The sequence below is a fragment of the Aquarana catesbeiana genome, linkage group LG03 (assembly GCF_042186555.1).
Source record: "Aquarana catesbeiana isolate 2022-GZ linkage group LG03, ASM4218655v1, whole genome shotgun sequence".
Taxonomy (NCBI): Eukaryota; Metazoa; Chordata; class Amphibia; order Anura; family Ranidae; genus Aquarana; species Aquarana catesbeiana.
The window spans coordinates 308,334,625-308,350,212 of record NC_133326.1 but is presented as its reverse complement, the minus strand read 5'-3'; the positions used below and the strand labels follow the sequence as shown (position 1 = coordinate 308,350,212).

At 36.5% G+C, this 15,588-nt stretch overlaps 1 protein-coding gene across 1 annotated transcript in view; it reads left to right on the top strand.

Moving 5' to 3' along the window:
• The window catches only part of LOC141133958 (dynein axonemal heavy chain 3-like), a 3,453,856-nt gene that overhangs the window by 468,718 nt on the left and 2,969,550 nt on the right, over positions 1–15,588 (top strand). The window contains exons 23-24 of the mRNA XM_073623563.1: positions 7,103–7,261; positions 7,377–7,605. Coding sequence (XP_073479664.1) covers positions 7,103–7,261; positions 7,377–7,605 — 388 coding nt within the window. The remainder of the gene's footprint in view (positions 1–7,102; positions 7,262–7,376; positions 7,606–15,588) is intronic.

Sequence of the window (15,588 nt, the reverse complement as noted above, 5' to 3'; positions counted from 1 at the left end):
GGATGAGTATGATATTTAATTTCAACATTCAATGTTTACTGCAACCTAAAATGCAGAGACCAGATGGGTATTTATTAGGCATGGGCCCACCACCAAAAGGTGATTTCGTAATGGAGCTTTGCGGCTGACAATCTAAAATAGTTCACATCCAAGCCAGCTGGTAACCAAGGTACATAAAAACCTCAAGTTAGTCCTAGTTAAACAGAACATTAAACTGTATGTTGTTTTATCTCTATTACAAGTGTGAATTCTGGCCTAAAACTCTAAATAACAACAAGATTTGGTAATGCTAGCATGAACCTAATGCCCTGTACACACGGTCGGATTTTCCGATGGAAAATGTGTGATAGGACCTTGTTGTCGGAAATTCCGACCGTGTGTGGGCTCCATCGCACATTTTCCATCAGAATTTCCGACACACAAAGTTTGAGAGCTTGCTATAAAATTTTCCGACAACAAAATCCATTGTCGGAAAATCACAAATCCGATGCACAAAGTGTCACGCGTGCTCAGAATAAATTAAGAGACGAAAGCTATTGGCTACTGCCACGTTTCTAGTCCCGATGTACGTGTTTTACATCACCGCATTCAGAACGATCGGATTTTCCGACAACTTTGTGTGACCATGTGTATGCAAGACAAGTTTGAGCCAACATCCGTCGGAAAAAATCCATGGATGTTGTTGTCGGAATGTCCGATCAATGTCTGACCATGTGTACAGGGCATTACTGATTCATGCGTGATGTTAATTTTAGTGATATTTGTTTTGCTATACTAAGCTAAAATCTGATTTCCTCAGCTACCACACTTTTTTTTCATCATCATTGTTATTTTCATGACCCCATTTAATATGCCTGTCTTCTCTCAATAACTAATTGGGGAGCATTATAAATTCCATGGCCAAACAACTATTCTCCCATAAGTTAGACTCATTTACTTCTCTAGAAATGTTCATGCTTCCTGTATCAGGTTTAGAACAGAAGTATGTGTACCTATATAGTTAGCCCAAGACATAAATGAAGCAAAAGGTCTGTTCAGTTTTCTAATAACACTTTTACAACTGGCTCCAAATGTAAAACATAAAATATTGCCAATGATCCAGCTGTTTTATAGTGCAGTTAACAGCAAGATAACTAAACTGGACAAAATGTTCTTGTCTGACATCAATTTAAGGACTAATGTGTATTATAACCCAGGAATAAAGACGAAAATGCACAATTAGTGTTGATTCATGAGTCTTATCCTAGAATCCTATTGGATTAATATCCATAAAGGTGCTTGTCATATGGTATTAATCATGAGTTAGCAGAAGTGTTTAAACCATTTACCTACAAACATTACCCCACATGGAGAGCTTTAGTATAATTGCTATAATTATGCACACCTCTGTACCACCTCAGCTGCTCTCAAACACCATCATTTATGGTAATGCTGCATGGTAATTAGACCACTTCTGCCTGGATTGCACTGTGAATTACCTAGGAAAACTATGCAGAAACTGTAATAGAAGGAAATTATTAGCTGGCACTTCCTCATTTTCTATTGCACACAGTGAAAAAATAGTAAATAGGTAAGTGGCGTATTAAAGAACTATGAAATCTTATTTCATTTTGACATATTCCTTATTTTGTAAAATGAAGCAAAAGTCATGAATTAGTTGGTTTAGTATATAGTTAAAAGTTACTGTAAAGCATATGCACACACAGTATGCATAATATGATTCACTTTTATATTCTATATAATGAGCCCTACCTAACATATCTGTTATATTGTATCATATAACACTGTATTTGTATTCTGTTGTATTCTTTATTGCCCTCAGTGCCATCTAAATAGTCCTTTTACAGGGTATAAGATGTTTTCTTGATACGTCTAGTAAATTAATTTACATTGCAATCTAAGAATTTAAAAACTAATTTGAATATGTTTTTATAGAGTTTATTTATTTTGTCATTTTCTGTTTAAGTCCACTACAGAAACCTAATTTGCATTCTATAAGCTGCATGTTTATCCGTAAGGTGTTGTCTGTTGATATTGAGATTTTTGAGTGTGCATGCAAACAAATGACAATTGTGGTATATAGTCAATTTGTGATATTCTTCAATTAGAAAATATTAAGCACAGTGGTCAGATATGATGTAATGGCATGTGTCATTATGTGGTTAATTAGCATCTTTTTCTCCTCTAGCCTGAGCTGTGCTCTGGGAGGTCAGTTTGCACATTAGTTTCTGCTAGTTTCAGTTATTGTAGTTTATAACATAAAGTATCAACGTGGGAAGTGAATCAGCCATGTAGGCAAAATGAGACCCCCCCTTGAGGGCAGTGCTCTATAATTGTGATTGTTTGATTGTTCACTCTTATTCATCTTCATTCTTATAGAGAAGGAAGGGAGAAGTGCAGATCAGTTCAGGCAGATGCTTCCTGTTTATTTTAGTAGGAACAAATGGGATGACCAATCAACTTTTTACCCTGAAGTGATTGGTCAGCAGGTATTTGGCCCCCTTAGAAATAGAATGGTTTCCCATTCAATGGATACCTGGCTTGGGCAGCTGTTATGTCATACCTATTGGGCTTAGGAGCCAATGTATGATATTTGTTATTCATATAATAGATATATATATATATATATCTATATATATATATATATATATATAATCTATATATAGATAGATATATCTATATCTATATCGATCGATCGATCGATCGATCGATCGATAGATAGATAGATAGATAGATAGATAGATAGATAGATAGATAGATAGATAGATAGATATAGATATATATTGGAGTAGAAAGTTGGTATCTGTCATTTCACTGGGAGTCTCACTCCACTACTGCATAGCTGGCTATCACAGCATATTTATACAGGTACAGGTGGTAGTACAAACTTTGAAACTACTGTGGTAGTAATTTATCGACTGATTTTAAAGAGTAAATGATTGCCAATGACAGCTTAAGTATATGATTATTAGTTATTCTTTAAAGTGGAACTTTAGTCAGAAAATGAAGTCCTGCAAGATCACTTCAGACTGGCTCCTTCTGCAGGTATAGCTACGTAAAACATTAAAAATAAGTGTCTATACTTTTTAAAACCCAGTAATACACAGAGCTGATCTCTATTCTTAGGCGATCTGCTGACAGCCTAAAGATTTACTGCTGTTTAGGGGCTCTGGGCTTCAGCAAAATGGCAGCCTCCAGCAAGAAGAAACAATTCTGGAGGCAATTTGCAGCATGCACTAATTTTAGTAGCTTAAAGGATAAGTGCACCCTAACACAAAAATCTCTACATCTACAGACATCCACAATCTAACACTAACCTATCTAACCCTGTAAAGAAGAAATCAGTATACATACCTTTTTTTAAGCCAATCCAACCTGATCCCACACTGAGCTGTCAGCTGTGGCTTCGCTGTGGAGGTGGGTGCAGAAGACACAGCCAACAATGGAAGCCCCGTAGTAAGTTTATGGGTCACTCCCCATTCATTTCACAGCCGTTGTCGGCTGTGTTCTCTGCAGAGCTTCCGCCGCTGGAGACCGGACCTGACCGGAGTGGCTTCAAAAAGGGATATATACTGATTTCTTCTTTATAGGGCTAGATAGGTTAGGCTTATATCGTGGATGTCTTTATATGTAGCGATTTTAGTGTTAGGGTGGACTTATCCTTTAATTATTATTGTGGAATGTATGTTCCTTGCTAAAGAACAATATTTTTTATCAGGTTGCTATGCAACTGAGAACAGCTTTGTGCACATTACACATGTATAGTATAGTTTACTAGTCATTAGTCAAAGGCTCAAGCAATGGATAATTTACTTTTCTCTAGTGATTTTCTCTCTAATAAACTCCCTGGGAGAATACATTTATGGTCCCTTAAAAGATATGTTATAACAAGGACGTTTCATTTTTTTACACTATTGTAAGGTTATCATGTGTTTTTATTTTAGTGCCATTTTAGCAATGGGCTGTCTTAAAGTGTTACTAATCCCTGCATTTACTATATCTGGTCTCCCACAGTACACAGAACATGGAAATACAATTATTTTAGTAAAGTCTTATGACTTCTATCAGTGTCCGGCCGAGCACTGGTTAAAGCTTTTCATTCTCCCCTGACTGTTCAAAGAGTCTGCATGACCCCTGACTTTCTGTCTGGACAGTGCTGATTGGCCCAGTGCTGATCACATGCACCCTCCCCAAAAAAACAAAAAAAACTCTCTAGCAATACCCACCAAACTGAGCATGATGTACAGAGTGTCCCCAAGGCTCAGTACTATCAGCATATGTATTGGGGACAATAAAAGAAGGGGAGGCTCAGAGAAGACAGGATAAAACAGTTTTTTTACACAATGCTGAGGCTTAACCCCTTAGTGAGTATAACAAGCATGCTTTACTGCATATACAGACTGATTTCACCATTGTGGTTTAGTAACACTTTAACTTTGGGCCTTTTTATCAAAGACTAAAGTAGGGGTTGTTCATGTTGCCTCACAGTGGCAGTAACATCTAAACCTTGAGAGTGAACCCCTGGCTGCTTTAGAGTAACATGTACTTTTTTTTTTCATTCAGACACTATAATAAGTAAGTCCATTTAAGTCTAATGTTCACTTTTTACTACACTTTTTAGTTTCTGTATGACTATTTGGCAGCATTGGAGTTGATTTACTAAAACTGGAGAGTGCAAAATCCGGTGCAGCTGCACCAGATTTTGCACTCTCCAGCTTTAGTAAATCAACCCCATTGTCTATATTTAGATGTATTTATTCTATGCTAATTTTTTTAAATATATTATGTACAGTGAGAGTTTTCTGCCCTTGTTCACATGGGCGAATTTAAGGGTCCATCTGTGTGAGGGACATATTTACCTGCACAGGATGCACATTTGTTACTTGCATCTGCATTCAGGCAGTCTCATCCATGCCAATTGAGATGCAGCAGCTGCAAGGACACAGCCCCTTCTCCCAATGTGACATCCATGTGGGTGCTGGAGCATGTCCCCAAACACAGACAGTGTGAATTTGTGTGTTTTCTGCTTCATTTTGCTCAGCTGAAGAACATAACTTAACATAACTAAAAAAAACGTGAATGAATATACTCATAGATCTTGTTAAAATAGCCCAGAATAAGTAAATTCTTGAAAAAGAAGTTAACTGGTTCCCGACCGACGCACGCCGATGTACGTCGGTAGAATGGCACGGCTGGGCAAATGGGCGTACCTGTACATCCATTTGAATTCCCCGCCGTGCCATTGCGTGCGCGCCGGCGGCGGCGTGCGTGTGCGCTGGCCAGGAGCTCTGTGAGCCGGGTCGCGGGTCCCGCGGACTCGATCGCCGCGGGGATGCTCGCGATCGCCTCACGGAGAGGACGAACGGGGAGGTGCCATTGTAAACAGTATCTCCCCGTTCTGCCTAGTGACAAGTGTCACTCGATCTCTGCTCCCTGTCATTGGACCAGAGATCAGTGACATCACACCCAGAGCCCATCCCCCTACAGTTAGTAATCACTCCCTAGGACACACTTAACCCCTCCCCGCCCCCTAGTGGTTAACCCCTTCACTGCCAGTGTCATTTACACAGTAATCAGTGCATTTTTAATCGCATTGATCGCTGTATAAATGATAATGGTCCCAAAAATGTGTCAAAAATGTCCAACATGTCTGCCATAACGTCTCAGTCACAATAAAAATCGCTGATTGCCGCCATTACTAATAAAAAAAATTATTAATAAAAATGCCATAAAACTATCCCCTATTTAGTAAACGCTATAACGTTTGCGCAAACCAATTAATAAACGCTTATTGCGATTTTTTTTTAACCAAAAATATGTAGTAGAATATGATTGGCCTAAACTGAGGAAAAAAACATTTTTTTAATATATTTTTGGGGGATATTTATTATAGCAAAATGTAAAAAATAATGCATTTTTTTCAAAATTGTTGCTCTTATTTTGTTTATAGCGCAAAAAATAAAAATTGCAGAGGCGATCAAATACCACCAAAAGAAAGCTCTATTTGTGGGAAAAAAAGGACGTCAATTTTGTTTGGGAGCCACGTCGCATGACCGCGCAATTGTCAGTTAAAGCGACGCAGTGCCGAATCGCAACAAACGCTCTGGTCAGGAAGGGGGTAAAATCTTCCGGGGCTGAAGCGGTTAATCATGACTTTTTTTCTGCTGATTGGAAACCAATGATCAATCGAGCAAATCGTATTTCGACAATAAGATTTTAAATATTTTCCTAAATGTTGCCTATTTGACACACTATCACATTTTCCATAAAAATGTGTGTTTGAAGCCTGCTGTAATGTAATCTAATGTAGCATTTTCTGTGATTTTATTGTCTATAATTTATGTTCATAATAATGTCGTTCACTGCTCTGGGTCACTTATATTCAGAAATGGTGACTTCCTCACATGACCCAGGTTACAGTTTCCATTGTGTATATGCTAGTATTCTGTAATTGGAGAAACTGTTAAACACCTAAAATAATTGAAGTATGTGGATGGTAGTGGATGCAAACATTTCCTGATTAATTTCTCCTATGTTTTCCATTGTCTCTGTGTACTAGGCACTTCTTGGTGGAACAATAGATCCTATTTTTTACAGGTGTTTATTCTTGTCTTTGCATTAGTCTTATGTTGTTTCTACTGCCATCATTAAAGGCCACAGAGACCTCTTAATGAGTTCTCTCATTTCCCAGGAAAGAAAAGAAATAAGCTGTGTTGATTTATTGAACTGGTTAGAGCAAATAATAGAATGGGATCAATCCAGCATTGTGTGTTAATAACACTTAACAAAGCTCAGTCATAATTAGATGGACAAAGGAGTTTCCTAGTCCATTGCAGTGAAAAATAAAAACCCCTCACCAAAGTGTCTTGAAGAATAATGCATTCAACCTCAGAAGAATTACTGACCAGATCTTTTTATTTGGAGCTTAAAAAGCAGCTGTGTTTTTGTAAAAAGCCATGAATGTGGCAGTCACAGTTAAAGGTATGGAGGGGAAAAAAATCATCCCTTGTTTTGTAATAAGGACATTTTCAATTTGAAAGAGAGAGGGCCTGTTGTTTGAAGTATGGTTATTACATTCAGTATACTCTATCTCACCCACCAGGAGGCTAATAATGAGAGAGTCTGTGGAGGTGGCCAACGCCATGAGGGTTATCTCACAGCCCCAGATGCTGGATAAGTTGAAGGAGGCTGAATTGGTGTTGGATGACATTCAGAAAGGCCTGAATGATTATTTGGAGAAGAAAAGGCTATTCTTTCCAAGGTAAACAGTACATTTTTTCTGTCAGCTGTGCGTGTTTGTCTAAAATATGCTTGTTTGAATGTCACTGATGTTGCTTTTTTCTTTTGTTTTACTGTTTCCTGTAAACTCGTGTCAGGTTTTTCTTTTTGTCCAATGATGAGCTGATAGAAATCCTTTCGGAGACAAAAGATCCACTTAGAGTTCAGCCACACCTTAAGAAATGCTTTGAAGGCATCGCAAAACTCACGTTTAATCCCAAGAAGGAAATCACTCATATGGAGTCAACGGAGAATGAAAAAGTGGAGCTTGTGATGAGAATAATTCCAGAACATGCCAAGGGGCTAGTTGAGAAATGGCTTCATGAGGTGAATAGATTTAGTCTTTGTTTTGGTGTTATTTGAATTTAACATAACCTTTTCTATGAGTTGATTGCCACTAGATTTTTGACCAGTAGTTGTGCCACAATGTCTTGTTATAATTAGTTATAATAAGTCTGTTGAAATGCCATGCAATTTGGATATTATAATACCGATCTATGGGTAACTTGAAAATAGCTAATACAGCTTTATCAGTAGCAGAACTTGGTATCACAAGAGATAGATATAGAATATTTCTCACATCTTTACTGTATGCGGGGAGGATTGCAGAAAGTCTATAAACAACAGAATGTGACTGGAGTGAGTGGATATTACAGTAATGTACAGAATCCCCTGGCATTGCATTATATCACTGAGACAAATATGATGATTTCATCATTGCTCTACTGTGATATCATTGTGGAACTGCAAATCATGTATATATTTTGAAAACAGTTGCAAAGAGTATTACAGTACATATTTTGTTTGATGATTAGATTATAACAGTGAAAATCAATATATATATAATTACAACAGAAACTTTTGGAGTTTAAGTGATACCCTTTATTGGCTACATTTGTTTTTACTGTACATGTAAATGGCAATGGCAATGAAAAAAACATCTTATGGTGACTGAATATTTGACTAATACGTAGGCCAGCTACAATTCCTGAAGTATAAGAACATGATTAGGAAATCAGGGTAGGAGCTGAGCGGAATACTGAATCTTCTCCAAGCTAGTCTTTGCTGTCTCCCAACAAAATATTACACTCTAACTTGCCTGCATTGTTTTATGTATCCCCTAGACTAGTTCTATTACTTTTTGCATAACATTAAAGCTAGCCATACACTGATCCAAATTCAACCAATTCAGCAGGGACCACCCAAATTTCGATGTGTATGACCTTCCATGCTTGACAGAAAAAAAAATAATTTGAACAACTTCTGTTGAAGAGAACTTCTGGAAAACGTTTGTTGATCAGTGGCTGTAGCCAATCAGCTTTAGCCATTGATCAGTGTATTCTGATAACAGTGGCTTCCACTGCCAGAATACAATATCTCAGTGGGGGGGGGGGGGTTTCTCCATCCACCTAGCTTATGTAGATTGAGGAATATGGCTGAAAAAAACTAATTATCTATGGTTAGTTTTAGTCTTTTCATTAAACTATAAATACAATGATCTTAGGAACATACATTTTTATTGGACAGGATTTATAGATTTTTTTTTTTTGCTGCTGCTGTGATCCTTGCTGAATGATTACTGGGAAGATAGTATGTAGCCATCTTCATTCAGCTTTTTCATCATGGTCATTTTTTTAAAGTTTATTTTGAAGCGCAGTCAAATCAATCACTGCCTTTGAATGTTGTGTCTGATAAACATGGTCCTGCTTGCTAGATATTTGAAATTCATCACTGGTTAGCACAGATTGATAACATTAACAAACAATTTTTCATGTAAAAACATGCTGGTAGTGTTGCTTAGTTAGAATACTTCTAACCTTTGTATATGATGTCGTCAGTGCTATTATCTGCATATAATTATGAAGGGCTTGCTGTACTTCAGCGACAGACACCATTTCTTTATTCACATTTAAATATGTGGTGTCTTATCTCACCCTAAGTCTCCATCAAAAAAAAAAAATCTAAAATGTTTTATCAGCTAAATCATTTGATTTATTTTAGCTCATGTTTTGTTTGAAAAAAGATCATAATGATTTTATAATGATCTAGAGACAGTGCATATGGTTTCTGAATTGCATATTACATATTATTGATAACGACCTTTTAAAACCAAGGTTGTTCAATACTAAATCAGTAAACATTGTTTCATTAAGCATAAGGACCTGCACCCAAGCTTACTTTAAAGGCTCTGTCTATGTCTTATGGTTCACAATTGCTAAGACGTGTATACACAGCTTTGATCCAAGTCAAAGTCTTCTTTACACATATTGAGACATTTCATAAAATGTATTAAAAGATGTTGAGCATCTGTTAAACATTCTCTTGATTTTACTTTGCTTTAAATCCCTGTCTCAGTTTTATCTGGTGTAAGCTTGTTAAAAGAAGTGGCAATACTATGTAATAGCTCACAACCCAAGGGCTAAACTGGACCTTTGAATGTTGTTATAAGAAATACTGTATTTTTTTACTGCAAGAAACAGGTCCCAGCATGCAGGTGCAGTAGCATCCCTGGGAGGACTCCCCTTCATCAGGCCAGGTCTGCGAAGAAAAAGGACCAAATCCTGATGTGTTGCTGCCCCTATTTGCTGTGGTCTGCAGTTAAAGTGTTTGCTGACATTTGTTTTCTGCTGCCATGCAAAAATGTGCTACTGATATTCCTGTCATCATTATTTTGGAGCATTAGTTCAAATGATAGACAGGCTGATTTGTATACATTTTCCTATATCTACAGTAGCTATATATGAACTGACAGTCTCCCTCTGTTTGCCTGCATTCAAGGTGCAAGCTATTCAATGTAAAAATCATGACTGACACAATCTCTGTATGATAGAATTGGCACTGACAGTCACGGGGTTTATATTAAATTGTCGGTTCATTGTCAATCTTTTGGTCTTTCTAGTAGAAGATGAGTTTATTCATCTGTGACATATCATGTATTTGTTAGATTCTGCAAGCACACAGGGGCTTCTAACTATATATGAGGTTTAGTGCTATTATTTTTTTTAAATACCCATTTTACTTGACTTCTGATTTTGGCCTTTGGCCTTCTTAAATCAAAATGTTAACATATATAATATATTCATATTTTTCAATTTTTTTTTCAAAACATATGCTCAAACTGAATGCAATAATAGAATAACAAATTGCAGTGTATGTAAACCCTAACATTGAACACCTTCTATTTTCTCTCTTTTTGTATTTTAAATATACAATATAAAGCATTTGCTATATCAGCTTGATAAGTGCAAACAATATCAGCTGATCCTGCCAGATTTCCAATTTTACTAACTTACTTTCCAACTCACTAACTTTCTGTGATCTCCTCCCTTGCTGCACTTAAATCTCAAGCAGTCTTATAAAACCTGCCCTGTTCAACTCTTTAAACTACAGAACGTCTACCTGTTATGACAATGAGAAGAGGGGTTGGGTGCTCTGTAGTTCATTATAAGTGATCAGCCTAGGTGACAAAGCTGTTCCTCCATAGATACAGTACAGAGAGTAAGCAATGTCATCCCAGTACAGAAAGTGTGTCAATGGCAAGATCACCAGGGCAATAAAAAAGAAAATGTATGCAGTTACTACATTTCGAGACTGCATCATTGCAATTTATTTATTTTTGCTCTTGGGTTTAGATATATTTTAAAAAAACAGAAATTGAATTTAATAGAAAACAATTTTCAGTCTATCCAGTGTAACAGTATCCTGTTCTTTTTTATGCAATGCATTCTTCAACAGCGAGGTAAAAGTGGATATAAAGGGTAAGTAAGGACAAAAAAGCAAGGTAAATATTGGACTCCATATGTGTGTTCAGTACATCACAAATTGTAGACCTTTTTGTTATTAGGCACTTAGCGATATTTTCAGTTAGCCTCTTTGCTGCATGATTTAATGTCGGACCATCAGTTTTCTCCATTTATTTGTGTTATGATTTCTATAGCCTGTTTTTATGTAGAATGAAAGAGAAATGAGCATGTTTATAGAACTTCAGCCACAATTAGTATGGATGCTGTGGTATCTGTGTTGTTGTGTCCATTATGAAATGACCAGCTTGACTCTCACATATAGAGAATGCATGTCCCGTAATAAATATTGAAAGGGAAAGTATTTCTGTCCTAGGTCTGTGTCAAGAGGGGTCTTATGTTTTTGTTTCAGAAGTTGTTCCAGATGTCCCGTTAAGTTCCATGTGTTTGGGTTGGTGGTTCTGTTGTTAAACCAGGCCGGTTTGATTAAAACCGTCTAATACTTGGTTTCCTTCAAGAGCCATGGCATACCTTGGTGCATGTTAGTGTTGTTGTCCTGTCAGTTTAGCTTGTCCTTGGTGTTGTGAAACTTTTAGTGGAGAAAGTTGTTCTATTGTGATGTTTGTGTCTTAAAAAATAACTCCTTTGACAGTTGCAGCGCTGTTAATTTCCGATGTTACTGTTTCAGTGTGCATCTTGTCATTGAAATATAGTTTAAAATGTTCAGTAATGTAGCATGAAATTATTGGTTAGTTTGGGAATGGATGTGAAATCATGTGAAGAAAATAAGTATTGCATCCGATCGAGATAAATTCACTGTGGTGTTTTATGGCTTTTTATTCCTATGTGATAGTAATAATGTCTCATGTAGGGATGGAAGCCATGAAATACATTGTGAAAAGTCATCATCTAGAATGGGGGCCATAAGCATGGAAAATGCAATGGCCACGGAGCTAATAGGCACAAACAGAGTTCAGCCAACATCTCAACATTCTGTGCTCTAACTTATTTTGTTTACACTATGAAAGTTTGAGCACAGTCTATCTACTAAGTCAGAAGTTAGCAGATACAGTGCAAATTGTATTGGTATAAAACTGTGATTTTTAATCAGAAAGAATGCATTTATTTGTTACAGTCAGAGGACTTTGCAATGGTGTGTGGTTGGTGCTCACTGATGTTTTCTGCACATGAGAGCATAGTCATAGCAGGATTCCTTCCTAATTATTACTAGTTGCTAGAAATAATGTTCTTTGATTGGTTGGCTTAAGTTTTGGACACAGCAAATACATTAGAAGGTCTTTGTGGCATGAAGTATTGTACATACTACTTTTCAATAGAAAGTATAATATAGATCGGATTTCTATATATTTTCTTTTCTATCTTAAAAGCAATAAAGTGCACTTATTAATGTTTATATTTTTTGCGTGTATGAACAATATGAAAATAAAATATATAAATATACTAGATTGACTCTGCTTTCCTTACTTTGTGCTATTGATATATTACATAGGTACTAAAAATATGATGATTTCTATGGTTTAATATCTCTTTTATTCCACACAATTAACCCTGGCTAATACAGAAAAATTTGGCCAACACATTATAAAGGGTCACATTTTAGCTATAGATAAGGCTAATCAGTGGGCTAAATTAATGATTACTTTCTAGACATAACTATCACTATCAATAAATAATTATACTTTTTGGATGTATTTGGAATATTACACTTTTTTTTGTGATAACACCATTATTGTTCTTACCAGTTGCATTGTTTTTTTCATCCCTCTCCTTCTTCTATTGTAAGTGTTTATCTCAGTTAAGTGGTTATCTCAGTTAGGTATCTGCAGTCAAGGACCTCTGTACATTTTTCACTGACCAGAGATTCTAAACCTGCACAATAAAATCATATTATATATTTACTTTGAAATTGCAAATCTATTTTTCACTACAGTGGACTAGAGTGTACTACACATCCGCTGTTCTTGGGGATAGATAAAAACAGACTATATATCCATAGGCCATATTTGATTCTTAAGCCTGGTTCACACTTTTGCATGGCTGCTTTCTGTGGGTAGAGCAGCCCATTCATTTCCATAGGTTCCCCTACCTGCAGAAATGTGCAGAAAGAAGCCAGCACCTGATTTTTGACAATGACCCTGCATGAAATCACATGGTGCTGCTGTACTAGCAGTTTATCATGTGCACAAACATGGGTGTTTTGTTGATGTGTGGGGTGTCATGAAGATTTAAAGGCAACCCACGCATCTGATGCGTGTTTTTCTTGTGTGTCGGGAATGTGCACGATTGTCTGCTCATTCCTAGAATGCAATAGTATGAACTTAGTCTTAATAGCAGGATATTATATAAATGTTGAAAATACTATATGTATAGCCAATGAACATGTTCTATCCTTGCAATTAAGGAGCAATTAATTTAGAGCACATTGCTCAACACTTTTAAAATGTGTGTTTCTTTGTCAATTTATTTTATTATATCATGCTGACCACCCAGATTAGATATGGCACAACATCAAAAGCTTGCATTACATTGTGAGAATTATGATTATACATGCTTGGTTATGGTTTGTCAATGAAGAATTGTGGCCATACAGACAAACAAAAACCCAAACCTCTTTACAAAATGTACCGAAAAATAAATGGAAATACAAAAAAGTATGTAAAATTTAAAAAAGGAGATACTTTTGTTTGAAAAACTTTAAGTAACTGTAAGTAGAAAGGTCCTTCCACACATAAAATCACTGCATGCCATCTATTCCATGGCAAAGTGTCTGTGTGTGTATTTATCCTATGTCAATGTGCAAGGCATTAATATGTGTATGTGTTTTCTATAGCATGTTAGGCTCATTCATTCTATATAATATCATGTGAAAAAATAAGTATACCCCACGGAAACTGTTGACTTTTTTTAAACATATTTGAACATTCAAATTTTAGATATTAAACAATGCCTATAGATAAATGTGTTATACTTGAGTAGGAACAAAATAATAATTTTTCAATCATTTATTCAACAAAGTGAATGTAAAAGTGTACTATGGAAAAATGTAACTGCTTGATTTGAAATCCCCTTCCAAACTTTTAATCAAATCAAATCAAATCAGGGCTTTGACTTGACCAGTCCTTAATCTCTCATTTTTGATGCTTTCCCTGTTGGACTTGCTAGAGTGTTTTTAATAAATATCATGTCGAAAGACTCATTTCAGGTTTTAATTCAGCTTTTGTACAGATGGCTCTAGCAAGCACACTGTGATAGAGAGCTGAATGTTTAGTTGACTCAAAGACTTTTCCAAGCCATAACATTTCCACCATCATTATTCACAATTGTTATAAGGTTTTTTCTCTTGAAATGCTGTCTTCAGTTTGTGGCAAACATGTCTACTGATGCAGTGAACAACTCTATCTTTAATTGATCAGCCTTAAGGCGGTTGTAAACCCTTACATATACCCAGTGAAGTGACTAGCCTCAGGGTATACAGAGATTAAATAAAACCTCCTTCGTAGGTTGTACCTGCTGAGCTGTAGCCCTCCCTTCTCTACAGCCATTCAAAGTATATACATCAACATCAAAGGCAATTTCTCTGATTCAGACGGCAGGGGGTAGAGATCTAACCTCACACACTGCACAGCATAAAGTAGGGAGCTGAGTGTAATCTGAGACATGAGTGGAGGGAATGGACACTCCCTCCTCTACATGGTCTCATAGGTAAACATGCACAGCTGAGACTGTCAATTGCCTTGTGTGTGCTGGAGGAGGGTTAGAGTCATTCTATGGAGTCAGACAAACCTGTCAGAAGTGACTCATGCATTTAACAGAGGGAAGGGAGAGCAGGCATAAATCACACTTGATACTTTGGATTGAGGCAAGTACACACAATAGAAAGGTTATGCTTTGTTCATTTTTCATTTCAGAGGTTTACAATCACTTTAAACACATTATTCCAGAAGGTCTGCTTTTTGCCTATACATTCTTTTGCAAACTGTAGACTTTCTGCAATGTCCTTTTTGGAAAGCAAATACTTTTTTTTAAAACACCTCTCATGCAGGTCCAGTTGGTGAAAACCCTTCTTGATTGTAGATGCGTGCACTTTGATCCCAACTGTTGCAACAGTAACATGAACACTCCAAAACATCTTTTAGCATAAAACAGTCAGCTCTTGGATTGAATTAGCTGGCCTAGACAAATTTAGTAGTCATTTGAAATCTATGCAACTTGTAGATTATTTTTCTTACAGTGAATGATTGATTGATTTCACATTATTTGGTGATCTTTTTAAATCTATTGGCATACTCATAGGCATCCACAACTTTCTTTATGAGGGCCTTGGAGAGCTCTATTGATTTTGGCATGATGACACCACATGTCAATAGCAAAGAGAACACTAAACCCTAGATATCTGATGTTTAAATAAGACAGGTTCCACCTACATACTCCCCAAGAAGGTTCTAATCATTGACACTTGCCTGGAACACTGCATTCTAATTTCAAGTATTTGAAGTGGTAGTAAATGCAGAGGGGTTCTTACTTTTTCCATGTGACAAATCTGCATTTT